Source organism: Clytia hemisphaerica, unplaced genomic scaffold (genome assembly GCF_902728285.1).
Source record: "Clytia hemisphaerica strain Z4C2 unplaced genomic scaffold, Clytia hemisphaerica genome assembly, whole genome shotgun sequence".
Taxonomy (NCBI): Eukaryota; Metazoa; Cnidaria; class Hydrozoa; order Leptothecata; family Clytiidae; genus Clytia; species Clytia hemisphaerica.
Genome location: NW_027103253.1, coordinates 1,213,716 through 1,240,701, shown reverse-complemented (window position 1 = coordinate 1,240,701; position 26,986 = coordinate 1,213,716). Strand labels below are relative to the sequence as shown.

At 35.2% G+C, this 26,986-nt stretch overlaps 4 protein-coding genes across 6 annotated transcripts in view; all 4 read right to left on the bottom strand.

Moving 5' to 3' along the window:
• Positions 1-1,235: 1,235 nt before the first annotated feature.
• Positions 1,236-8,750, bottom strand: LOC136798342 (uncharacterized). Of its 2 annotated transcripts, none has more exons than XM_067054949.1 (4): positions 8,642-8,750; positions 3,828-4,683; positions 2,532-3,488; positions 1,236-1,313 (listed from the first exon to the last, which is right to left on the bottom strand). In XM_067054949.1, exons 2-3 carry the CDS (start codon positions 4,657-4,659, stop codon positions 3,178-3,180), a joined length of 1,143 nt encoding a protein of 380 aa, XP_066911050.1. In that variant the 5' UTR covers positions 4,660-4,683; positions 8,642-8,750; the 3' UTR covers positions 1,236-1,313; positions 2,532-3,177. The 2 variants fall into 2 exon arrangements, with proteins under 2 accessions (XP_066911050.1, XP_066911059.1); XM_067054958.1 differs by lacking the exon at positions 8,642-8,750 and adding an exon at positions 5,591-5,863.
• Positions 8,751-10,733: 1,983 nt separating this feature from the next.
• The window catches only part of LOC136797572 (uncharacterized), a 64,335-nt gene continuing 48,082 nt past the window's right edge, over positions 10,734-26,986 (bottom strand). Inside the window, exon 3 of the mRNA XM_067054162.1 lies at positions 10,734-11,389. Coding sequence (XP_066910263.1) covers positions 10,734-11,389 — 656 coding nt within the window. The remainder of the gene's footprint in view (positions 11,390-26,986) is intronic.
• Positions 14,343-26,986, bottom strand: part of LOC136798310 (uncharacterized) — a gene marked incomplete in the record, with an annotated part of 31,045 nt that continues 18,401 nt past the window's right edge. The window contains 1 exon segment of the mRNA XM_067054901.1: positions 14,343-14,531. Within this exon segment, the coding sequence (XP_066911002.1) occupies positions 14,482-14,531 (50 nt within the window).
• On the bottom strand, positions 15,514-20,052 carry LOC136798319 (semaphorin-5B-like). Of its 2 annotated transcripts, XM_067054918.1 has the most exons (6): positions 19,896-20,052; positions 18,201-19,425; positions 17,331-17,776; positions 16,791-16,857; positions 16,064-16,240; positions 15,514-15,654 (listed from the first exon to the last, which is right to left on the bottom strand). In XM_067054918.1, exons 3-6 carry the CDS (start codon positions 17,451-17,453, stop codon positions 15,560-15,562), a joined length of 462 nt encoding a protein of 153 aa, XP_066911019.1. In that variant the 5' UTR covers positions 17,454-17,776; positions 18,201-19,425; positions 19,896-20,052; the 3' UTR covers positions 15,514-15,559. The 2 variants fall into 2 exon arrangements, 1 of the variants encoding a protein (XP_066911019.1); XR_010845376.1 differs by lacking the exons at positions 15,514-15,654; positions 16,064-16,240; positions 16,791-16,857 and having other exon boundaries at positions 17,449-17,776.

The following is a 26,986-nucleotide window of genomic DNA, read 5'->3' as shown; positions in this document are numbered from 1 at the left end:
AAAAATCTTTTCGCTATAATCTTACTTTGAATTATAGTTATAGACACAGAATGAGTTCAGTTACGTAAAAAGTTTAATTACACAAAGAAAAAAATCAAAAAATTCCAAATACAATCTTGAAAATTTAACGAAAAGGGCTATTAAATCTTCCCATATTTCTATTTTTGAAAGTCAGTAATATCAAATTTTAGCTTCGTTTTTCTCACAGATGTAAACTTTTTGTGTGGGCACAGTTTCTTCAAAAAGTCAGGGACACCTCCTTCATAAAACAAACTATGGAGGCCAAGATGCACAACGAGGGCAAAATTTTGACAGCTTCCCTTATCTTTGAAAACCCTGCCATAAATCCAATCCGCATTGTTCATTTCAGAAACACTAGTTCCAAGTGCAAACACATTATCTTCTTTATCGTGATAACCTGAAAGCTCAGCTATAACATTGGATTGTATCTTTCTATTGTGTTTAGCAGCTTTCTTCAAAAGCCCAGCTGATCTGGTCGGACAAAAATAAATGGTGCTTTGAAAGGCCATTTTGTTTTTCCATTTTTGTTGTCTAGCTTTCTTTACTTCCTCACAAAGCATTTCATAATCATAGTAACAATAATCATCATCTTCTTTGTCTGAGTTAGTACCCTCCCATTGACACCAATCATAGCGATTTATAGTATTACACACACTTGGATTAAACTCCTCATAATCGTCACACATCAATAAAATCTGATCCATCAGTTTACGAGGATCGATACTCTCATGGTGATACATGACAAATGGATCACAATCTTCCATGGGTTTGATGACGCTGGTGTAGTAATAACCTGGTTTGAAGTGACGTACTGTGTTAACATATCCATGTCGTTCAGGAAAATCTTGCTGTGGTATTTTATGTTGAGCATCCTGTAAATTCCCAAACGATACTAAATTCGTCACACGAACTTTAAGGGAGCGATCTTCTTTGATCATTGGGTAGATATAACCCTCAGCAAATACTTTTTCCACAACTGGTGTAAATGATTCCATCTGTCTTTTATACGTATACAGAAAGTATAGAAGCTTATCATTGATCTTCTTTGTTGTTTGTGATTCAAATTTAGCATTTAGATTGTCGCTATGACCACCATAATTTATACCATCTTTACATTTACTATCAGAGTATGAACAGTTTTGATCGATTAGCACATCATAGGCATAAGTTTGCTTGAACGAAATTTCTTCAACTTTTCCTGTCTCGAATAATTTCTTCCTTCTAACAATGTAGATAGTTTCACCACTCGATAACACGTGATCCTCGGATGTCTCTTCGTCCCATTCATCATTCTGCAAAGCAAATAATTTGATATTTTGATTCGTTGGTGATTTCATGGCTGGATGATAAGGCAACGTTTGCTCTTCCCTTTTTGTAGGCTGGAACACTCGAGATTTGCAGGATTTACCATTCTCTCAATCTGGTCAGACCTCACAGGAAAAATTTTTCGATTTCCAAGGTTGGAAATTCAATATTTTTGAGTTGGAAATTTTGGTTTTATAATTGAAGGTTGGAAATTTGAGCAATTACCTTAAGCTGATTTGGAAAACGTACTAAACTACCCATAGGTTTTGTAGAATAAACCAAGGCCCTTGAAAAATCAAGTGAAAAAAAAACAATGTAGAAATTACAATTTTCCAAACAGTTTGGGAATTGAAAAAAAGGTCAAAAATCGATGTGAAAATATATATTTTTGTAAATTTGATACATCGGGTTGAAAAACTAGACTTTTTGGGTTGGAAATTTGTGTTTCTTCAAACAGTTTGGAAAACGTTACAAATCCATGTGGAAATTACACTTTTGTGAAATTGAAACTCTTTCGATTGGAAAACTAGACTTTTTGGGTTGGAAATTTGTGTTTCTCCAAACAGTTTGGAAAACATTAAAAATCCATGTGGAAATTACATTTTTGTACCATTTTCTGCGCATGTCCTTTGAGAAAACCACAAGTGATTTTTCGCGCAGAACTGTTTTGATGTATAGCTAACATAGATATTAGGCTGTAATGTGAGCAGTCAAGCTGTAAGTTTCCGTCAGGTGAGGCTTCCTTTCGGAACGGCCTGTGTCAATCGCAGTGAGTTCGCACAGTAAAGCACATAGGGTACTTGTGTCATAGTTTCAAATGTTGCCCTGCTGAGCTGTGAGAGTGATCAACCACGTATCTGTGCGAACAATAACGAGAGATTGACCAGGAGCCATCGAGCCTAGGCTAGCGAGTGACTGTTCACAAAAACAAAAACCTTGCTTAAGATCTCTTTTGCCACATCTGTCATCACTTTTTGGATTTTGGCTTTTTTCAACCTGGATTTTTGAAAATTCCAAGCCATGGAAAATGCAAAATTTCCATCCTTGGAGAGTGTCCCAAGTTTCCAGGTTTGATTTTCCATTTGATTTTTTAATTCTAAGAAATCTTGAAATTTCCAACATTGAAAATCGAGATTTTTTTCTTGTGCCTTATTTAGGAACTTAGGAAATTTGCATTAAAACAAGAGATTAAAAATAATTTATACTTGTAGACTTTAAGTGATGCCTTTTACAAGGGCCTGGACAGCATTTACCACAACACTTAAGTTGACAGCCTTTTGCAGCTGAAGAACCCGAACATCTGGCACTGCTTGCACAGATACCATCTCTTATACGCTGGTTCAAGTCACTGGAGTCAGTGTTTTTTTGTTGTTCTTGAAGAACTTTCTTCTGGTTCTTCATCCAACATTTCTTTAAGCTTTTCTTGGTCAAGTGGTTTGTTTGGAGATCTTCTAAGTTGCCTTTGGCGTTCATTGGAGAATCTTGCAGAGAAGTATGGTGCCTTTTGCCAATGTGACTCAGCAATTTTCAACACATCAATGATATCCTGAAAATCTTTTATTCTGTAAAGAATATCTAATGAAGCTGCTTTAGGGTCAATTGTTTCAATATCACCTGTGAAACATCTCTTTAAAATTTCATCTTTGTTTTTAAGTAGGCATGATAAATTTTCTGAAGCAGCTTTGATTGCATTTCCACCGGTACCACTAGCGTGGCTACTCTCCAAGGTAGGGTCTGCTCCGATAGATAACAAATGATGCACAATTTCAAAATGACCATTTCTTGCCGCAGCAATTAGAGGTGTGTCATTATGCCATTGTAAAAGTTCAGCTCCTTTTTTTTCAATTCGCTTTAATGAAACATTAATAATGTAAGCTCTTTCACACAGAGCTTCCCTCTGACGACAGAAAGAGCTCCTGATTTTGCATAATATAAAATCTTAGGTGTCTTTCCATCAAATGAGTAAAATGTTCTATCATGTTGTTCAAAACTATCATCAGACTCTGTTTCATCATTTTCGGAGCAAATTTCATCATCTTCAATGTAGTTATCAGAAAGAGGATCTTCAGATACTGAGGATTCCGATTCTGATTCTTCAGAATCGTAATCTGGTGATGGTACGAAATCATCTTCCCAATCATCTGGTAAATCTCCACCACTATCTGAAAAATATTAAAGTATTGTTAAACAACTTTTTACAATTTCTTGTATTTTAAGTAAGATAACAATGGATTATTATCTTTTTTCTCAAAAACGAATATTTGAACATTTTCTTCATAACTTTGAAAAGGATGAAGAAAATTTAGTAGTAAAGTTTAAAATTTGAAATTACCTATCTTATTCCGCCACAGAAAAGTTTAATTTTCTCAGAATCTTCTTTCCAATTTAAATTTTTTGAAATCCAAAGCTTGAGATAATTAAAAAAGTTCTTTGTTGCTACCTAGAAGTAAATATTTCGAAAGATTTTAGAAGAACCATATTGATTTTATTTTTAAACTTACCCATTATAGAGAGTAGTTCAGCAACTTCCTTTTCAGACAAAATATCTGGTGGTGCTGGATCGATACCATATTTGATTTTCCTCTTGAAAAGCATACTTTGAACTGATGTTTCCTGAGCTTCTCTATACAGAACACAGTTCTCATCCATCATTCTGTCTCGGAGCTGTTCACACATATAGATACCAAGTAATCTATCAGAAGTGTTTCGAAACACTGCAATGTCTGCCTCACCAACCATATCAGGTATTTCATAAGGCAGAAAAAGTGCTTTTCCAATAGAGCGGTCACTCTGATTGACGTCCCAATAAATAATACAATCAACTTCATTACGATTGGATAAAGATAATTGACGAGGTTGTGGTTCTTCAGTTGTGAGCAAGAGAAAAGGGAAGTTACTGAAAGATTGTTTCCATGACCAGGTCTCTTTACAAAGATTGTTATTTTGTCCTTTGTTACGAGACTTACAATGATCCAGCACAGCAGGATCATCCAAAAGATATTTCTCATAAAATTGGATTACATTTGTGTCTTTGATTTCATTTTCCCAATAACTCCCAGCTAAAATAGTATGATCTGTTTTAAAACAGGACCTTATATTCAAGACATGGACCAAATCTTCTACTGATGGAATATAACCCTGTGTGGACATTTCAACAGTGATCATTGGTGAGCACTTTCGATAAGAATTGGCAAAAACAGCATGTTGTTTGATATTCAATGTTTCCCCATATGTGCGCAAACATGTCAACTTTTTCCCATTAGCAGCTTGGTCAAGGTCATGAAGATCAGCTATCCAAAGTTTAGTTTCTAGCTGAAGCTGTAGGCTTACCATTGTAATTTCCAGTTTTTTGAAAATCTAAAAGATAGATGGGAAAATATTTTCTGATTTAAAAGATACGATTTGGCCAAATAACCTTTGCTGTCAAGTCTCTAAATAAACATTCAGGTAGGTCATTTATCAAACTGTAAATGATCATGTACACCCCCTTCTTATAGACCCACTGGGAACCTTTCCCACTGGAAAAATCGGCCAAAATATCATCCATTAATGCTTTTTTTTAAATGGCTCGAACATGCCCCGCGCAGGTCCTTCCAATTTTAAGTCATGATGTTCAGGCCAGATTTTTTGGAAATTTTCTTTGACTGTGCATTTAATTTCATTTTGGACCCGATTTTTATATTTTAAATCCATTATTTTAGTAAATAAACTTAGAAATCTTCATTTATATTTAAATATCTATCATTCAAATTTGAAAATTAATCATTTACTTTCTAATTGGATTAATAAAATTTTTTAAAAGATGATTTGAATCTTATATATTTTTATTTTCATTTATAAAATTTTATTTTGCAGGTCTATCGACCTCTATGAAATAAATATGGTAATATAATAGTCTTTATTTTTTTTTTATTCTCGTTCTATACACGCGGTCTTCTCATACTGCAAAGGAGAAATTCTCTGGATTGTTTTTAGACTGTTGTAATTACATTTTTGAGCTTGAATTAAACTGACTTTTTGGACTTTTTTGGATTTTGAATTTGTTTAAAGACAATCTCTAATGAAAACATTCAATAATGGATGACGATAAACCGGGAAAGGTATATAAATTTAACTTCTATATACCAGCACAATAAACAATAAAACGAACCAACAAATTAAGGTCAAAAGGAATCAAAAATGTATTTCAATGTATATACATGGCCCAAACAGTCTAGACTTAAACTCCACGACCTATCAGGATTAGAAAATAGGCAAGTCTTACCCCTTTTATCTTTGCCCTTGTATCAATACAATGCTGACAAGTTGACACAACACATTGACAAATAATCTCTGTGAGAAGTTTATATCGAAATCTGCAACAAAAACGAAAGTGGTCTCTTCTACTGATTGGTTCGTGGCACTCCTTCGCAGACTGTTGATTTAATTTCCACCGATAAGATTGCTGCACATTTCACACAGCCCTTCTTTTTGGCACCCGTGGCCTTTCAGTGCTTTGCCCACAGGGTGGCTGTACAATCTCACCCTTCATAACACCTTTTATTCGTTTCGATCCGTGATCCTAAAGTGTAGACTATTTCTCATCTTCAACTCTCAGAAGAAAGCGGAAATTTAATGTGAGAGGTAGATTGTCAACAAAGTGCCGTAAAAAATCATTGAATGAAAGAATAGAACTTAAAATCTTAAATATTTTCATTTTGAAGAATTGGTGCAAAAAAGTGAAACATGGAAAAGTTTCATTTCTTATTGTTTTGAATTGAAATGGGGGATTTGGAAAATTTTCTATCTTTAATTTTTTGCACTAACCCCTGTAACTATGGGCAAGCCCCCCGTTGCTAAGATGTTGACTTGAAATCGAAAATGAAACTAATGAAAACGAAAGTAAAATCGGTCCGCAATCCAAATCCTGTAATCTTGATACAAGAGTTTTAGCCTATGACCCATGACCCAAACAAAATGTTCAGGCCAATTCAGCCATACTTTCTTGTGACCAGAGCATGGTCCGAATTTGTTTTTCAATAGGCCGTTACATTTCCCCAGCGTGGAAACAATGCAAAGTCCATGCTGAATCGTTATTTGATTAAACTGAGGTGCACGCCAATAGAAGTTCCACTAGCGAAATATGGTTGAACAGGGTCCACCAAAAGGCGCGCAAAATTGCAGGGGGGTTTTGGGGAGGGCGCTGTAAGCCATGTTGAGGGTTCCCGAAAGCCCTGAGATATTTGATCTTCTCATGCCTAAAAGTTGCTCAAAATTTGTAGAAAAAGAGCTTGAATTGCTGGTACTTCTAAGAAAGAAATGTATATATATATATAAAGTTAAATGAATCATGACCATGAGCCATATTTTAGGAATCCAAAGTGAGTTGATTTATTAATTCAAATGATTTGAACACCTATTTTTTAAGTATCTTTATCAATAATTGTTTTTTTCATCGAGCTACATTTGTACAGTAAAATTATCAATGGAAAATAGAATGTAGATCAACTTGCTGTCAAAAAAGGACAACAACTGTTTTCTTTCTGTAAACAATCCCCCTACCGTGAGTGGTCCTAAATCTGACAGCCCTGCCTAAATCCGACCCCCAAATACCTGCTGTGAAAAAAAATTCTATGTTTACAAACATTCCTTCTCCAAGTTGAAGAATAAACTATTGCAAGAACTCTCGAAACAAAACATTTAACAAGATGACAATTAATGTGATCAAAAGAGTGTGAGTTGTAAAAATAATTACCTCTATATTATTCTGAATCTGTTGGGTTGCTCGTGTTTAAAACGTTGACAATTTTGTAATAAAAAATTATGTTTTGTATTGAAGCAATTATTGATATTTGGTTCAATTGGTTCAGTGTATCAAATCTCTCAGTTTAGTTGACACTTTGGTATCTTCGTTTCGTCACAGCGAAAGGTTTGTTTTTATTTTAGTTTGTATCTTTGAAAGACCCCATCGGATTTAGGCATGGCTGTCAGATTTAGGACCACTCACGGTATATGAATTAAAAGCACTTTATATTCTATTTACACTCTACGTTGTTATATGGCTGTCAAAGAGCGATGTGGGTACATTTAAACCTGGCGTAATAAAATTGGCAGTTACATCAATATGCCAAAAACATTTTGTTCAACCACCTTCACTTCAAGATAGGCCACCATAGAATGAACTTCCTTTTATAGGATGAACCATATTCATGTGTACACTCCATCACAAATTTTAAACCTTTATTATTTGAATGCATGCCTTTTTAATACTCAAATATAAAAAAATTAAAAAATTTTAACTTGGTCATTAGTCCAAAAAGTCATTAAAATTGATTAGCCTCTGCGATGAAGTGCAAGGCTGAAAGCCACATGAATATGGTTCATCCTTAGGATGGCTAATCAATTTTAATGACTTTTTGGACTAATGACCAAGTTAAAATTTTTTAATTTTTTTATATTTGAGTATTAAAAAGGCATGCATTCAAATAATAAAGGTTTAAAATTTGTGATGGAGTGTACACATGAATATGGTTCATCCTATAAAAGGAAGTTCATTCTATGGTGGCCATCTTGAAGTGAAGGTGGTTGAACAAAATGTTTTTGGCATATTGATGTAACTGATTGGGCGTTAGAATGGCGGTGCTCCTCTCTCGTCTCCAGACGTTACTAATCACTAATCGATAAAATCGATTATTGATTATAAAATCGATAGCTAATCGATAATTAATCGATTGATTAAATATTGATTAAAAACGATAATCGATAAATAATTGGCACCTAAAAAATTGTCAGTATCGATTATCAATCAGAGATATTATCGATTAAAAATCGATAGGGTCAAGGTATCGATTATATCGATATTAATTGATATTATCAATTATTAACACTGTAATCAATATTATCGATTAAAAATCTATGGTGAAAAATTGTGAGTATCTATTAGCTATCGATTATCGTTTTTAATCGATATTTAATCAATCGATTAATTATCGATTAGCTATCGATTTTAATCGATAATCAATTTTAAGCGATAATCGATTAGTAGTAACGTCTGGTCGTCTTGAAAAGCTTTGGCCTACCTTACTTTATATCCGCTCCTTACGCCAATACGCCAAAAGTAATTACTGTTCCACGCCATATATATTCGGCGTACTTACTGTGCACTAATTCCAGGCTGGCATCCCCCCCTGCCTAAACGACTAATAACTAACAAAACAATGAATATGTGCATATAATTGAGATTTGAGACAGAGAGCTGCCAAGGAGGTGTCAGATTTAAAAAAAAAGTGAAATTGGCATGTTTCTAGTCTTAGTTATATGATATGAACGCCCTTACCACTGTATGGCTGTTTATTTTCCTTGGATATTTGCTGGTTCAATAACACGAATATTTCAACAACAACAACAACAACAAATCAGTTACATTTTGAAAATTTCCCACCTGTTTTGCACGTGGGTGAAATCCATTTGCGGTACCATTATGAAAATGCTATAAACAAAGTGTTGCATTCTGGTGCGGAAAAGTGTTGTCACAAACTGTTGTATTATGGGTCTTTCCTCTTCCCCGCCCCAATTAATCCGCCCATATGATTTACACGTCAGTCAACGTATGGGCGTCGTGAGATTTATGGGGGGGGCAGAGTAAACAAGCGACGAACAAGCGGAGCCAACTTTATCTGTTCTTTTCTCTTGTCAGACTCCTGGATAAACTTATTTGTTCCTGAAAAAATTTAGGTTTCTGCCCTGGAAATTTACATCTGCTCCCCGAGTTTAAATCATTCATGACTCTGGCTGGAAAATTCATTTGTTCATTTTTTAATTAGCCTCCGTCTCGGAAGAGGACTGGGCCCGAATTTGCGGACGTTTATACAGTTTCACTTTCGTTTTCGGCTATACGACAGCGATTTCAAGCAGAAAGCAGAGGAAATCTGTGAAATTATTTCAGGGAATGCTAACCTATTTTTCCAGTGTTTCTCAAGATTGGAGCAAGATTATTGTTCTAGAAAGTTCATAAAGGCCTTATAGTTTCAGATTAGTATGATTTCATCAGAAAAAACATTTACACCAAAGCTCCTTATTGATATGAGAAGGCTACCAAAAATAGCAATGTCCTCCATCAGAACAACTTTAACATAAGGGAAAAAGGACAGTCAAGAAGTCTACTTTGTTGAAAATTTGCACAAAATACTTAGAGAAAATGGTACTATGGAAGCCCATTCTATACTCCTAAATGATAGTTGAAAGATTAGCAGTTGAAAGGGTTGATTAAAATAGAACCCCGGGGGGGGGGTACTAGGATTGATGGGTGTCGGGTATGTGCGTGCCAGACCTCTGGACCCTTACCCTTAGAGAGACTGAATTTTGGTGAAAAGGTGACCCTTAGAGAGACTCAGTGTAGAAAAACCCAACCCTTAGAGAGACTTTTTCACAAAAAATTTCTATAATGGGCCAAAGAAATTCGATTTTTAAAAGAATTTCTCCAATTTTCGAAAAATTTCTCTAATTTTTGAAAAATTTTCTCACTTTTTTTAAAAATGTTCTCACTTTTTTGACTTTTCACTTTTCTTTGACCCGAGTTTGTGAAAAAACCGACCCTTAGAGAGACTGATTTTGACTTTTGTTGTTTTGGTAACCCTTAGAGAGACTTTGGGAGGGTGAAAAACCTTACCCTTAAGGCACGCACATACCCAGCACCCATTTTTGCCTAAGTACCCCCCCGGGAATAGAACTCAAAGCACACAATAAAGTATACATATATATATTTGTCCAGAAAGAACTGGCATGTTGTTTGCTTTGTTTTGGTGTTTAAAAATATGTACTTATCAGTCCTAAAAAAATACAAATTCGAATATAATGAGGGCAATGAGTCTGGTTAAATGTTACTATATTTACAAGAAAGGATTACTGAAAAATACTACTGTATGTACTAAACTCAAAAATTAAAACTTTACCATAAATTTACATTACGACAATTTAAAAATCTATCTTTTATAGCAACAAAGAAAAAAACATGGCTCAAAGTTTTAAAAACAGAGCTAGTCAGAGCTTCAATTCAGTAGGTAGAGTCGGTTCGCCAGTGCACGACCGGCCCCAGTGCACGAACGAGCGTCTTTGAACTTGAAAAAAACAACCAAAAACAAACTTCTATAAAACTTCCTTTGTGCAGCAGAATCCTCAAACTATTCCTTGCAATCTCTCCAAAAATTAAAATAAACGGAGCACTAGAACAACACCAAACCGATTTTGAACGAGGCCAAGTAAAAAAATCACGAAATTCGGGATTTTTGTAAATATGGCTGATTGCGAGAGAAAATGTTTTTTATAAGAAAATTTAACGACTTATTATTCCAAGAAGAAGCTTTCAAATAAAGTGAAAACAAACTGAAAGAAGGACTTCAAAGCTTGTTTACGAGATTGTCAAAAAGGATTTATGTAAAAACCAAAAGTAAGTGAGTAGGTTTGATGACAGTGGTGTAGTAATACCCTGGTTTGAAGTGACGTACTGTGTTAACATATCCATGTCGTTCAGGAAAATCTTGCTGTGGTATTTTATGTTGAGCATCTTGTAAATTCCCAAACGATACTAAATTCGTTACACGAACTTTAAGGGAGCGATCTTCTTTGATCATTGGGTAGATATAACCCTCTGCAAATACTTTTTCCACAACTGGTGTAAATGATTCCATTTGTCTTTTATACGTATACAGAAAGTATCCAAGCTTATCATTGATCTTCTTTGTTGTTTGTGATTCAAATTTAGCATTTAGATTGTCGCTATGACCACCATAATTTATACGATCTTTGCATTTACGATCAGAATAAGAACAGTTTTGATTTATTAGCACACCATAGGCATAAGTTTGCATGAACGAAATTTCTTCAACTTTTCCTGTCTCAAATATTTTCTTCCTTCTAACAATGCAGATAGTTTCACCACTCAATAACACGTGATCCTTGGATGTCTCTTCGTCCCATTCATCATTTTGCAAAGCAAATAGCTTGATATTTTGATTCGTTGGTGATTTCATGGCTGGATGGTAAGGCAACGACATTTGCTCTTTCCTTCTTGTAGGCTGGAACACTCCTTTATAAGAGAAAGATAATATTTAAAAAATGGTTATGGTAAAAATTGTACTAACTCATTATAAACATCAAACCAAGTCTTTTTTCAGTATTCTTTCAATTAAATGTAAAAATATGACTTCGTAGAAAACTTTCACCCTCCCTTCTTGGAGATGTTTACTACTACTTTTATTGGTAGAAAGAAGGGGTGAAGGGGTGAAGACCCGAAAAAGTGATTCAGGTTGGTCGGATGGATCATGTTGCAAAGCACCAACGCGAAAAAGATTTCTCCTGTCCCCAAGCCCTTAACCCTATTAACCACAAGCTTTTTTCATTTTTGTATCCCCAGGGGGGGGGGGTAGAATCTACCAACCTCGATTATTTTCGATCTAGAAGTGCTATAACCACGAAATTTGGTACAGATGTTCTCCATCATGATACAAACTTCCAGGAAGAAAAAAAATGATGACGTTATTCAAAAACAGGTGACGTCATCACAAACTTTCCACCTGTCGGAAAAAGCCCAAATAGATGGTTTACAAAAATGTCTATTACAGTCGAACCAATAAAGATATTTAGGTTCTGTTTGAAGATTCTGAAAGATAAAAGGCTGTTTTTTAACATACACGTTTTTTTTTAAGAAACTAGTTTTACCAAACAGCCTCAATGTTTCTTAAGAAATCGGCCTTTTGAGCCTTAAATGTTTCTTACATGTTTCTAAACTTTTTGACATAATCAGCCTCATGGAAGGCTGGATTAGAAGGTTCTTAAAAAAACCGAATGAGTAAAATCTTTTTTTGATTTTTCTTATAAATAAAATATACTGCATTGCATTACATTACGAGAAAGTAAAGAAAGAAAGATTTTTATGCACAATGACATTTTATTATCTCCACCAAGAAAATTTACTGATATATTACTAAAAGCTATAAATTACTGATTGACAACAGCATCAGCACATCTACAAAATCTATTCCCTATAAATTTTAAATAAACAAATTCAAGAAGCTTCTTCGTAGTTGGTATACTCTTTACGACGAAGTGAAAGTTTTTTATGCACAATGACATTTTATTATCTCCAACAAGAAATATCGCTGATATATTACTAAAAGCTATAAATTGCTGATTGACAACAGCATCAGCAGATCTACAAATTATATTCCCTATAAATTTTAATTAAAAAAATTCAAGAAGCTTGTTCGTAGTTGGTATAGTCTCTACGACGAAGTGAGAGTTTTTACGCACGGTGACATTTTATTATCTCCACCAAGAAAAATTACTGATATTAGGGAGCGGTCATAAAGTATCTACTAGAGGGGGGTGGAGGATATTTTGAAAAATCCAAAAAAAATTTCGCACCCCCCCCCTAAACCCTCGAAAAAAATTTCGAACCCCCCCTCATAAGGGCCAATATTTTTTCGCACCCCCCCCCCCTAATAAGAAAATTTTTACGCGAAAAAGAATTCATCCAGATGCGGTACAAAGAGTATTATTTGTTTGTATGACAGTTTTTTATGTCAAAATAAGGTAAGGGAGATAGTTTAGCCCTGTTAAATTAAAGTATAACAGGGTTAAGACAAGAATCATCAAGTGGTTTTCTCTGAGCTTCTGTAAAATTTGGAAAAAAATACGGCTTATTTTCCCCAGTAGCGACCTGGCTTATAAGGTGTTTTGACATTAGCAGATGCTAAGGAGGCGCAACCAATGTTTGCGCCGACGGGCGAAAATTTCAATATTTTTCACCACCATTTTAGCTAAAAGACACTTTGTTTTGACAAATTTCTTTTAAGAAGTACTTTTTCAAACCACTCTGATGAGCTGAGAGAGCCACTAATCTACTTCCCTCACCTAGCTCAATGTTACAAACGAAACGGGCAAGGCGATGATGCCCAAATAATGTCAATATGAAATGTACATATATCGAATAAGATAAATTATTAGTTGTCGGCCGTCAGGCCGAAAATTTTTTGAAATCTTCAAACGTAAAACTATGAAATTTGACTTCCTACATTTTCTCTTGAGTTTCCCAAAAAAAATTGGAACCCCCCCCCTAAACCCTCAAAAAAAATTTGGAACCCCCCCCTGCTAAACCCTCGAAAAAAATTTCGAACCCCCCCCTAGAATCCTCCACCCCCCCTAGTAGATACTTTATGACCGCTCCCTTATTACTTAAAGCTATAAATTGCTGATTGACAACAGCATCAGCACATCTACAAAGTCTATTCCCTATAAATTTTTAGATAAAAATTCAAGAAGCTTGTTTCTAGCTGGTATAGTCTTTTCTGCAAGATTGAATAGATTGACTCTCTCTCATTCGATCTTCAAGTGAATACTTTAATAGTTTTCTTCAAATTAGAGAAAAAGTCAATTATTGAGAATATTTATTCAACTTATCATCTGAGGAGACAAATTATTTAGTTAGAGTTAGAAATTCAAGTAATAGAAAGCTTTGAAAATAGTTGACAATTTATGTTCGAATGTTCCTCAAATCATTTGTTTGTTTTTTTCGATTCTTTAACCAAATCATATCAAGTGGGGGGCGTACGATCTGGCGGTATTCGGGATAAGGCCTAATTTAGGGCCGGGAAGCGGTAAAAACGATAAAAAGTGTTCGGGAAGAAGTTTTACGTCCGGAGCGCAGGAGATATGACCGTAGCCTAGGATAAACCAGGCAAAGATTCGAATTTTACGAGGCTAAACTTTGGGGCAGACTAGAAACTTCTAAAATTGTCTGATTAGGCTGAAATTTTGCAATCGAAACAAAATACAAAAATAATGATCGACCTCATACACATTCTATTCAATTTTGCCGAACTTTTGACTTCTAGTCCTTAGAATTTTATGGGAAAAACAGCGGGACCGGTATTTTCGAAAAAGTTGGACGGGATAACGGTGATTTTCAAAAAAATGGCCGGGATGGCGGTAATTCAAAACCTCGTACGCCCCCCACTATCAACTTATTCTTAAGGTTCTTAAATATTAGTTATCCAGGTTTAAAGCTTCGAAAATAAAGAATGAATGAAAAATTTCCCCTTCCAAAATACTAAACTACAATAAGATGTGGAAAATATATGCCCATGTTTGGGAAAAATATTAATGTCCTTTGCAACTAGACTAGCCAACAGATGTATGAGCGGTAGTAAGCCGTGCATTTTCGACCTCTTCTATAATTATACTGCTGGTGGGGGCATTAAATAAACCTGTGTGTGTGACGTATGAGCCTGCTGGATGGCATAGATTAACGTTTAATTCCACTTTGATATCCGCACCAGGCCTATTGGTGAGTTTACAGATGCCTCGAAATGTTAAAGGGATCCATTCTTGGTGGAGGATTACTTGGTCTATCGGCGTAGAACATTCGTTTCCATTGAAAGTGACATAATATATACAATTTCCGACTGTCGGGATCGATCCCTGTGCCATCGTTTTCACAGAGACCAATAAAGATGTTGTGGAGTGTTTTTTATTGAAAGTACATTCCTGTAAAGTGAAAACAAAATATTAATATACGTAAGCTCTAGTTTAGACGACCGACTTTTTACCGTAGGCCTATTCTACTTGCAAGAGTAGACAAAAAAGTGATCAAAAAGTTGGCAATTAAAATTTTTGGAAAAGATTGAAAGAACACATTGCGCTGACATCAAAAGTGGGCAAGGTATTGACTTTAGATAGCCAACCTTCTGCCAACTTTAATTCACAATTAGAATAGACGGGACTTAATGTCGGCCGTTTAAACTGGAGCTAAAGTATTGGGAAAAAATTAGCGAGTACGAGCGACGTCACGATGGCCTTCGCTCTAGCCTGCACCAATGATATTGTAAAATCTTCTGTACTCTTAATAGTTCTGAATAGAAGTATCAGTAAAAACGTAGAAACATTGAATATTTTAAGATATAATCTTTATGCGTCTTTCCGCTACTGAATATACTTTAAGAATGAATATAAAAACGTGTTTAAGTCACGTGATTGCGCACGAGCCGTTTCTTTCCCCAGACTTACAGCTATTTTCCACAGATATTAATTCGTTCGACCGAAGACTAGAAAAGAATCTTCAACTTTTCCCAGGGAAAAGGTGTTGCCTTTGGCATGTGCTATGGCATTTTTCTACTAAACAGGCTGACTGGGAAGGAATGTCCTTATTTAAAAAAAATATCGACTTTGTCTCCTAGAGACGACTAAGATTCGATTGCTGTCAGAGATACCATAACGATTGCTTTACCTTGACTGGGCCGTTTCCAACAACCGTAATCACACTCGTCCATGAGCATTCTTGAATGTTTGTCTCGACTAAAAATGAAAAGACAATTAGATAATTACAATCAAAAGTTTGATCACTGTGTACTTAAATTTCGTAAAATTCTTCCAAAAAGTTTCTCTGATCTACTTAATAATTCGGGTTTTGTAAATTTAGAAAAAGAAACTTATGCGAATGCGTGAATCAAGGGTGTTCTACAATCATGGTAAAAATATAGTGAGAACTACGGTTATTTTAACGTTTTTCAAGATTTAAAGTTCTGGTGAGAAAGTCGATTTCGGGCTATATCTTTAATTTAATCGAATCATTTCAATTTGGGTTGGCAGACTTCCAGGCTATATTCTGAGCCTTATTGGACTATATTGTTGAACTTTTTGATCCTTAGATCCTAATGTCTTAAGTCTAGCGTTAAAACTTTATGAGAGCTGGATAAAACCTTACAGCAAGACTTCAAGTTGCAATTCTTAGTTTGACTTGACTGTCCCAAACTCTCACAATTCGTACCACCATTGGAAGGTTCAGGATTGGTGCATGTTCGACTTCTTGTTTGCTGACCTGGTCCACATATTCTGTTACAAACAGACCAGTTTGTCCATTGGATGTACCCTCCATTGGTAGCTACATTATAGAGAATAGAGCACTAAAAATCTTCTTAATAATCATATTATGTGAAACATTTGTCTACAGGTAGCTTTCAAAGCATCCAGGCATAACCTATGCTTATTATATGTTTATTAATTATAATTTTTTGTAAAATCTTAGAAATTTAGTAAACATTGGATTAAAAAACCGTTACTCTTACACAGAGTGATTTTTGCTGAAAAAGCGACCCTTAGAATGACATAATTGACTTTGAAAGTGTAAAAAGTGCACCCACATATCGAAAAGAATTTTCCTTTGGAATTCATAAAATTCTCGATATAATAAAGACAAACAAATTGACAGATGAAAATCCCAGCTGGTACACAACATTGTTTCAACGTTTAATTAACGCTCACAACGTTCATATAACTTTAGATGAACGTCGAGACAACGTTGTTTGCCATGCCAGCTGGGATCTCTCCAAAGGTCCTGATGATTCGATCAATATTTTATGTCGGAAAATTTAACTTTTATGTTTGATTCAATAAAAAATAAGATTGTTCTGTAATTGCGTGCGAATTCTTACCTCTTGGGTCAGTTCGAATTATGAACATAGGTGATGAAAAAATACTTTTCCCAACTGTTGTAATTTCCTGAAGAAAGCAAGTAGAAAATTTCCTGAAGACAGCAAGTAGAAAAACGCGAATTTCTACTGTTTTTGGCTAACTAAAATTTGTAATTCTAAGGTTTTCTTTTCCAACTTTGCAGATTTTTTTGCTTGTGATAAAGATAAGATCTTCCGTAGATGAAACTGGGTAAAATACCCGGGGGGGGGGGGTTCTTAGGCAAATGGAGGGCACGGAATGTGCCGCCCTTAAAGGTATCTTTTTAGATTTCCAAAGTCCTGCAAATGGTCGGAAAATCAGAAAATCAAATTTCAGTCTCACTAAGGGTAGAAGAAATAGGAAAATTTCAAAAATACCCCCCCCCCTGTCAGCTCGCAACCCTAGTACGCCCCCCCCGGAAGTATACTTGAGAGAAGTGGTTTTTGTGGAGCTATTCAATAAGATCATTTAGGAATATTGTTTTATCTTGTTATATTAGGAATAATATAAAATCGAATTACCTGAACTTCGAGTCCATAGGTAAATCCTGATGCCAAGCCAATAATTTTCTTCGGATCATTGTTGCCAGGGAAACTTTGTGTTCGACTAGTTCCAGGCTTTATGTTTTGCCCAGTGGAATCCATTAAACTGTACCGGACAACATATCCAGTGACTCTTGGAACTTGAGTGATGTTAGATTTCCCCAAATCGAGTGTAACAGAGTAATAATCAGCATTAGCTTGGAATGAATTTGGATTCAGAGGATTCGCAGCAGTGAAGGCAATCAAGGTAGCTGGATGGCTGTATTCGTGGATCTTTTTGGTGGTGTTGGTGGCGGAATCTTTTCGAATAAATTCAGCAATTGCTTTTACGGTTACAATGTACTTGGTGACGGCATTAAGATTGTCAAACTTGATGTTTGTAACATCTTGGACCTGTTGGTCTGCAACGACTTGGCCAACAGAATCTGTCGGAAAAAAAGTATCAAAATTAAACCACTTCATGATTTTTTTGCACATTGAAATTCTTTAGAGTAGTTAAGATATATGCGAGCATTGACGTAATAGAAATTATATAGACTGATACAATTAGCAATTATTTTGATGCGTTTGCCTCTCTAAGGAAAACTTTAATTCTCATTTGGGAATTGAAAGGCCGTGTTTTGATGAAAAAGAATGAAAAAAAAATGTAATGAAGCAAGGAGAGTGAATAATAATGTCATTACTGTGGACATAGCTAGGACATAAGAAAACAATGAAAAATTAGCTTGTTGTTTATCCGGTGTATATAATAAATTCATGGAGCAATAAAGAAAATATTCATCATCATCATCCTTCGATCTAGGTCCGAATGGAAACAGAAAACATTGAGTTTTAAACTAATATTCTTACCTTTCAATACAACACGATAATCCTTTATCTTGATACCATTAGCTTGATAGACTGGTTCACTCCAAGATATCTTCAATTAGCTTTCAGAACTTTGGAACTTCAGCATGGTTGGTTCGGAGGATGGTTTAGTTGTCACACTGACTATTTCACCGTTTGGAGAAATACCAAATTCTGTCACATGGACGATACGGAATTCGTATGTAGTCAAATGGTTTAAGTTAGTGATGGTGACGTTTTGTGTATTTTGCTGACTGAAAGCAAACTTGAGAGATGTTTTAGATTCTTCGCTGTCATCGATGATTGGCCAGTATTCCACCAAGAAATGAGTCACCCATGTATTGTTTGGTTTTGTGACGGAAATTTTGAAATGGTCGTAAGATACAAAGGTCACTCTAGGTTTTCCTATTTGACGTACATCAGGGATAATGAAATCCAACGAGTCAGCAACACCAGATCTTTTAGCTTGAACCCTGATTGGTTGGTCTTCGTCTCGTAAATTGATTGAAATAAGGTAACCAAACTTGTTAGAGTTTTGATTGGCTTCCAAAAAGTTTTTGAAAAGCTTCTTTTGTTTTCCCAGTTCACTGGCCTTAGCATCGTTATTATACCAAAAGGAGGAGTTGATTTTTTCATTTTGTAAAAACTTTTGCGTGATTTGTTTTGATTGCAAGATATTGACGTCTAAAACAACGACGTGGTGGTAGTTCGTCATAATTTGTGCTCTTGTGGGTTGCTTGAAATCTGCTACTCTAAAATTCTTTAAAGAATATTCATTAAATCCATCAGTTAACAAATTAAGTGCACGAATTTCCAAGCTTCGTGAATTGAGGAATGCTTCACTTTTAACGAATTCAAAGGGTGATTCATTGGCTTTCACCAACAAATTATTCAACTCCTTTGCTCCTTCTCTTCCTGCTCTGATGTCTGGTAAAAGGGTTTGGAGTTTTTCTTTGATTTTCAATAACTTGCTGTTCAATTTAATTTTATAAAGGTTTAAATTTTCTCGAATGACAGGGTATTCAAAGGCAGGTCCAGAGTTCAATAACGTATTTATCTCCATACTAAGGACGTTGAAGTGGCTGAGCATTTCGGCTGTTTTTTTGTGTCAAGCTGTCTCCTATACTAACTAAAATAGTATCCGTGGCATCACAGAAATCTTGAATGGGAGTTAACTGGACTTCAACATGAACAGCATTGACGTAATCTGGAGGCTGAGCGGTATAATCTGAAAAATTGAAAAAAATTATTTTTAATATCTCAAGTTGAAAAGTGAAAAGAAATGTTTTGAATTTCATAACAATTATGAATGATGTCGACGACACTCCATGGCTATCTACCCTTTCTCCTTTTAAATTGTTTATTTTTTTAAGTCTTAACGAAGCTTCAAAATACCTTAAGCGAAATTATTTTTGCAGATAATTTGCCAAAATCATTTTCCGCATATATTAAAAAAAGATACCTTGTATAAAATGAGGTCTGTCTCATGACAATTCACATCACGACGATTCACTTTTTTTTTGTCTATATAAAACGGCCATTTTAGGCAAAAAAAGAGCCAATTTAGTCTGCCATTTGCCAAAATTATTATCGTAAAATATAAATTTGTTTATGAATCATGCTCTTCATCAAATTAAGCTATTGCTAGAATTTTCCTTTTAAGGTAGATGTTTGTGTCCTTCAAAACAAAAAATATACCTTGCAGCTTTTTAAAGCTCTTGACAGCTTCTTCGAATGTAGCTGGAAAGCCACCAGGTAGTTTGAAATCTCCATTAAACCGCACTTTCACAGATTCTCTGAAACGTTTTTCTTCTCCCTCTACTTTGACTGTTGCACTTCCCTCAATGGAAAAAGCCGGAATCGCTTTGACCAAGACTTGTAAGCTACCAGCAATCTTTTATTTCTTTTCTTTCCTGCTTACTGATCGTTTAAAAAAGTAGTAGGCGTTTTGACCGTAAACGACTTTGCTAACGACGTGCGTTGCTTGCTTGTTATCGCATTGTTTGGGGAAATTTTTTACCGCTGTGACCGGTAAAACATTGTAAAATGAAGTGGATTTGTAGGCCAGTGTGAATGTTTCGTCCGTTGTCAGCACATCGGATTGTCGGACATACTGAGCACTACCGGACACTTCGATAAGACCACCTGAAAAAAGATTATAATAACCAAAATTATTCTATTTTTGTAGAAGATGTCATTCTGACGAAAAAGATTCTCTATTATTAATTCTGCCTTTAAATAACCTCAATAATGAACCAAATCCTATAGCTCTGTATGCTGTGTGTCACCACTTTCGTTTTTGCAAGCAATTTTTTTGTTCTCGATAAGTTTATTTTAATTGACAGATCGGATAGAGCCTGGTTTAGACTTTATTCAGCCTTTGTTTTGAAATTTAAGGCCCATCTACTTTTAATAATAATAAATCTTACCCATAAAGCTTAGTTTCAATGAAGCATCAATATCCATGAGGTTCATTCGACTATCCTCCGTTTTGCCAGAATCAAATTGGTAATTTGTTGAAGGACGAGCAAATCTTCTTTTTCGATGTTTTTCCAACTCTTCCATAGACCATAAAGAGACGCCCGATAAAAATTGATCATTCTTGGCATCGTAAAATTCACCCAGGGATACATCAGAGCGGAGGAGTTTTCGTTTTATAATAGTAGCTTTGCGTCCTTTATTATTAGCTGGTGGGCTGCTTGCTCTTCTCACGCGTACGTCTTGGCCACCCTGTGTTTCATCCTCATCTGGTTGGTAGCAAATTTCTTTCTGTGGCCAATAAAGCTGATTACCAGGACATGTTTTCAATACAGCATATCCATTCCCTTCCTCGCAAGAGTAATATTTCCGTTCATCCAAACTTGAGAATCGCTTAATGCCAGGGGCACACTTGGTTTGTTCTTCATCTAAAGAAGAAAGAACTGTTTGAATGTTGGCTTGTTATAGAATAAACAAAGATTAACAATGATTAGAAAGGAAAAAATTCCTCTTTCGATAGCTATCTACTCAAGGCAGGGTCGAGCGCCACTCTCTCCCTGCAATTGCTCAAGCTTTGATTCTTCTCTAACTGCTGAGCATCAAGCAGAGGAGACATAAAGCACCATTTTGTTCTGATGTGAAGTTTGGTATGACCCGCAGGGGATCGAACACCGTAGTCAAAGTTTTTACCTTTACACTACAGAAGTCAACAGAATAAAAATAGTAGACTGGACTGTCGTTCATAATGCGTGTAGTACAGCAGTATAGGCGTTATATGATAATACGATTATTGTTACGGGATTTAGTTAGTATAAACTAAAATTTGTTCCCTCCATTACGTTTTGCTTTATTTCTAGATTAGAGGAATTAAAGCTGCACGGACCTACCTGAATGATAGAAAGGTACCCAGTGGTAAAATTTCAAATTAATTCGCTTTTTGACTTTTTGGCTTAAAATCTCGCTGGAGAGACTGACTTTTGATCTTTTTTTTTTGCTTGACCATGAAGCCCAATCCAATTCCTACGAGTTAGACCAAGAATGACGATTTCTAACTCAAACTGGGCATTACATACATATTTGACTTTGAAATCTCTAAAAATGAGTCTTTACACAGTCTTTACACAGTCTTTACATTTTTTGTTTTCAAGTAAAAATTTGAAAATTCAAAGTCGAATATCTCAGCTTTGGAAAATAATTGGGTCAAGAACTTTAGAGGTGTTTCTTAGACCATAAAAGGTATCTCTAAGTCAATATCAAAAATCATCTGATAACCCCTTTAAGTATTTTAACAAATTAGGCTGGGTCTTCTTTCACAAAAATAAGTAAAACTCACAGTTTTGTATTTCCTTTCGAAAAAAAGCACTTCGTTTATCTTTTAAGCCACCTGTTAAGGATTCTGGTAATCCATTTACTGCTATTTTTTCGGCAATCAAAACCAACAGGAAAATGAATAACTTCACCATCCTAAACATAAAAATAAAATACTTAAGGCTTGGGGACACGACAATTTTTTATTTGCGTTGGTGCAATACAACTTGCTCTATCCCACCACGCCTTTCTTTCTACCAATAAAAGTGAAATCTCACTTTTGTCCCTGGGACAATGGAGCAAAATTGATTTGAATCATTTTTGGGGAATCTGAAGTGTCCCCAGTCTCTCCGTTTCTACCAGGCCTTGTGAATATGATAAAACTTTTATTAGGGTCCGTTTGAAAATTTTATTTAAAAAAAGAATTAATAAATGAAAAAATGTTTACCTGAAAAGTACAAGTCGCTTGTCTTTCTTTTGTCTTCAGTCTTCACTCAAGAAGGCTCCTTGAATGTGTGGTGTGGTAGAGTTAATTCCTTCTCATTTTATACACTTTTCCAACGTCCGTAAACAATCAACTAACAAAAGGATCTTCATATCAGCTTGTTTCCAGTCCAATTTTATAGGTTGTTATCCTTTTGATGGTTCTGTAAAAATACCAAAAAAGCTCAAAGGTATGGGACTGAGTCTGCTTTAATTGTTCTTTTATTTCCTGAAGAGGAAATTAAAAGACTGGGACTGAGCTTGTTTTGGTTGTTATGTCTTCTGAAGAAAAGCACGATTAGCTTAACAAATATTGTTTTTATCCTTTTGAAAGCAATTTGAAAATCAGCCTCGTTTTGAATAATATAATTCACATGGACGTTAGATGGACGTTAGATGGAGCATGTTTCACGTTTTAATGGATGGGATATATCCTCTCAACCCGCTGTTAGTATGGAAAAGTCGTTTCCAACTACATATATACCCTTTTTCACAGGAAAGTGATCAAAAATGCTCTCAAAATGGTTAAAATAAGAACATGTTAAGAACATTTTTAGGCTTAAAACTCAAAATATTAAGAACATCCGAAGGCTTCAAAAATTTTGGATGTTCTCATAAAAAAAAACGTCCATGGTCTTGGTATGCAAAAGTAGCGGAAACACAACGGACCATCATTTCGGATGTCAGGAAATGAAGAAAAGAATGTGCGACCCCCTTCTCAAAGACCCGGTAGGATTTTTTCAGCCAGTGGGGATAAGAATAACGAACTGAAACTCGATGGGGATGGATATTCTTATATTTTTTATGAATGGGGATTTTAATTCTTTTGTTTTCAAGTCAGAAAATTCAGTGGGGATGTGAAAAATGGTAAATATTTTGCAATGAGGATTGATTTATTTGATTTTTTTGTTCGTATTTCACGTTGTGATGGATGCGATATTCTGCTGCATATCGAATGCATATTCTTAGAAATTTCCCCTCCCAGGTTTTGATGATACCAAGACAACCTTTTGAAAAAGAAAAATGGTCTAATGCTTTTTCGAGGAAAAATATAATTGATTTCAGGAAAAAAAGAGCTATACTTTGTTTTCACAAATCTCTAGTTCAGGTTGGAGGGGTTCCCAAAATGTACCTTAACCCGTACCTTAAAATCTAGTGGGGGACTAACTAAATAGACCTATTGAGATGAAAGCGCACCCAACATAGTTCTCTTGCAACAGCCTCTTCTAAAGGCTAAAGCCCATATTGGAAGAATTCCATCTCTTAGGGTACCCTGCATTTAACCTGTTTTTACAGACTCACTGGGACGCCATCCCCACTGGAAAATTTGGCAAAAATTTCGTCCCCGGTGGTAAAATACCCTGGAATTTTGGCCCCATTGGGAAATTGACTTTGATTTCATCCCCACTCGAAATTCAATGTTTAAAAATCGCCCTCCAAAACCATCCCTACTGGATTTTTTAACCCTACCTTGATTGGAACAATAGAATTTCTATCCCCATTGGGATTTCATTAGAAATGTTTATCCCCACTGAGGAAAAAAGTTCCACCGAGGCTGTGAGACAGGGGTGTCTGCATGTAGTGAAACATGTAAATTCGTCGTTCGAAATTTATCTAACATTACTAAATTTGATTTTAATTTTTCTAAAAGAATTATTGTAAATACTTGATCAATATCTGCTCTCTTGTCAAATCCTCCCTGCACACACCTTTTTACAAGTAGAGTGGTGAATAATTAAGCGAGTGATACTTTCATGCAAATGTTAGATATTTTTTCCTCCTTTTGGCTAAAGACTCTGCCAATTAAAAGACGAAAAGAGCACGGAAAATAAAATTAAAGCTTGGTTCCCACTGGGCGATAAGAAGCAATAGAAAAAGACAACTTCTCAAAATAAAGCGATACCTTATCGGGGAAAACTTCGTCGGGGAAAAGTGACGAAATTTTGGCCAAGTGTCGAATATTTTTCCCCGACGAAAATTTTCCCCGACGAAGTTTTCCCCGATAAGGTAGTAGGCGATAGAAACCGGTAGAAACATGAAGAAACAGGTGTTGAAATAAAATCTCGCTGAAGAAAATTTATTAGTAAAATGAAATCAGCACAAAGAACGCAAAAGGAAATTTGTCTGACGTTTTTAGAAACTTGATTTAGCTCCTCAGGTTTTACTTTTATGGTCTTTCGATGTCGTACATTCTATTTGTTTGAAGTTTTCTAGTTTGGTTTTGAAAGTTTAGGTCACCAGATATGAAAAAACAGAAAACAGAAAACATGTATTAAACGGCGCGAGCTCGTTTAATCCCAGGACTTTAATAAAGTCAATTAATTACTATTATAACTACAGCAGTTTTCAAACATTATAACCGCTTATCTACTTTGGGCTTCCCAATGTTAATTCTGGTTTGATTTTTCCACATGTACGTTTATTAGAGACTCGAGAGTAGAAAATATTTCCCTTTTCTCTGAAGTTCGAAGGAAGCATTTGACATTTTGAAAAAACTCCACACCAGTGGTATGGTTTCTAAGTAACTCAATGCAATTCTCTGAATCATTCTTCAGGGATAATGGAACTCTTGAAATTAGCTTTGTAAATATGTTTATTTGGTCCAAGGACTATTTGAAAGAAAACAGCCAGCAAATGGTTTCTAAGGAACTCAGGACAATTCTCTGAATCATTATTCAGGGATAATGGAACTCTTGAAATCAGCTTTGTAAATATGTTTATTTGGTCCAAGGACTATTTGAAAGAAAACAGCAAATGTTAGTGATGTATCCAAGCATCTCTTCTCAGTGAAAAAAATTAAGGAACATATTTCCGCCTTGACACTTTCATTCACTTTCCCAAGCACGCTCTATATATTTCTTAAAACTCACTGTGCCATCACAATAACTTTGAACACCGTATATGTTACAGACCCATTTATAATACCTTTCTAGCATTACCCCTAACCTTACAGGTGCCCCATACCATGGCCCTATGTTTTACTGTTAGTGTTTTCCCAACTCTCACAAGAAAGGATTGAACCGGATGACTTTTATGACTTCATTTTTTTGACACGTGATAGACATTGACATTGTGAATTTGAAATTTTTTTTGAAAATGATGACGCATTTTATTCATCTTCAGCTTAGATTTTAAGAAAAATTCTTCATAGGAAATGTAAAAGCGGGAAACTATGTTGAAGGGCCTTTTATCTTTCAGAATCTTCAAACAGAATCTAAATATCTTTATTTTATTGGCTCGACTGTGACATACATTTTAAAATAAATTTTATGGAATATCAACTAACTTGATCTGATTGTTCGTCTTCTGTTTCTTGGTATTTTCTTATGACGTGCTCTATGTTGCAAAACTATTTCTTCTCGCTATTTAACAATCCAATGTTCGTTTAGGACAGATCACGATTTTTGCTTTTAAAAGTGAACTTTTTTTTCAGAAAATTCAGTGGGGATAAGAAAAAAGGTAAATATTTTGCAGTGAGGATTGATTTGTTTAATTTTTTTTCAGTGCAGACAAAAATTGGAGGATAATTTCCACCGGGGGGCGATATTTTTGGCCAATCTTTCCATTGGGAAGGGTTCCCAGTGGGTCTGCATGGGGAAAGAGGTGTAATATGTGAATAAATCGCGAGTGTCAATAAAAATGATTTACAAAGACAACATTTTTGGACCTACCCCGGTGGAGGTCCTATAAATTAACCTGTGTTCGTTCGTCCGTCCGTTCATCTGTTACCAACTTTTCTTAGGATTGAATCATAGGAATCTTTTGATTTTTGGTACAAAGGTGCAAAAAGGTGGTGGCCAAAATGTGATGGAGCCCGATTTTCGAAAATTCAAATCAAATTTGGGGGCAAATTTGGGCCAAAAAACGGCTGAAAAACGGGTCTTTGGACCTTGTGAAAAATTGGATCATTAATTTTTTCTGATTTTTTGCATGAAAGTAGGGTACCATTATAGGTAAAAGATGGCTCAAGCAGATTTTTGCAAACAAATTTTGTTGCCTCAAAAAACGCATGTTTATCTATAAGAATCACTATTAATAAGCATACATCAATGTTCTTGGTCAAATTACTCTTTTTATTATGGGATAGATGTTTTTTTGCGCATGAGGGCTTACTTTTGAAGAATACGTGTGTTTAAATATGAAATTTTGGTTGCTTGGCGTGTTTTTATAGAAAAACTGGCCAAATTCGATATTTTTTTAGCACATTATGAATTACTTAGGTAAGCTCATTAGCTTTTCACGAGATTGGCTCTTTCATTCTCTATGATTTTTTGCACAAAGATGCATAACTATAAACCCTCGAATGTGACGGAGCCCGATTTTCGAAAAAAAGTTTTTTAGGGTTAATTTGTGCCACAAAACAGCTAAAAAAGGGTTTTTTGTTTTTTTTCTGATTTTTTGCATGAAAGTAGGTAAGAGATGGCTCAAGCAGATTTTTTGAAAAAAAAATAATTTTTCAGCTTAAAAAACGCTTTTTTATCTATAAGAATCACTATTAATAAGCATACATCAATGTTCTT

Coding starts and splice junctions, on each gene's coding strand:
- LOC136798342 (XM_067054949.1), bottom strand. CDS start 4,659: ATGGTAAGCCTACAGCTTCAGCTAGAAACTAAACTTTGGATAGCTGAT. Junction 3,489..3,827: donor TGAACTACTCTCTATAATGG/GTAAGTTTAAAA, acceptor AATATTTTTCAG/ATAGTGGTGGAGATTTACCA.
- LOC136798319 (XM_067054918.1), bottom strand. CDS start 17,453: ATGGATTCCACTGGGCAAAACATAAAGCCTGGAACTAGTCGAACACAA. Junction 16,241..16,790: donor AATTCGAACTGACCCAAGAG/GTAAGAATTCGC, acceptor TCTATAATGTAG/CTACCAATGGAGGGTACATC. Junction 15,655..16,063: donor TTGCAACTTGAAGTCTTGCT/GTAAGGTTTTAT, acceptor TTTCATTTTTAG/TCGAGACAAACATTCAAGAA.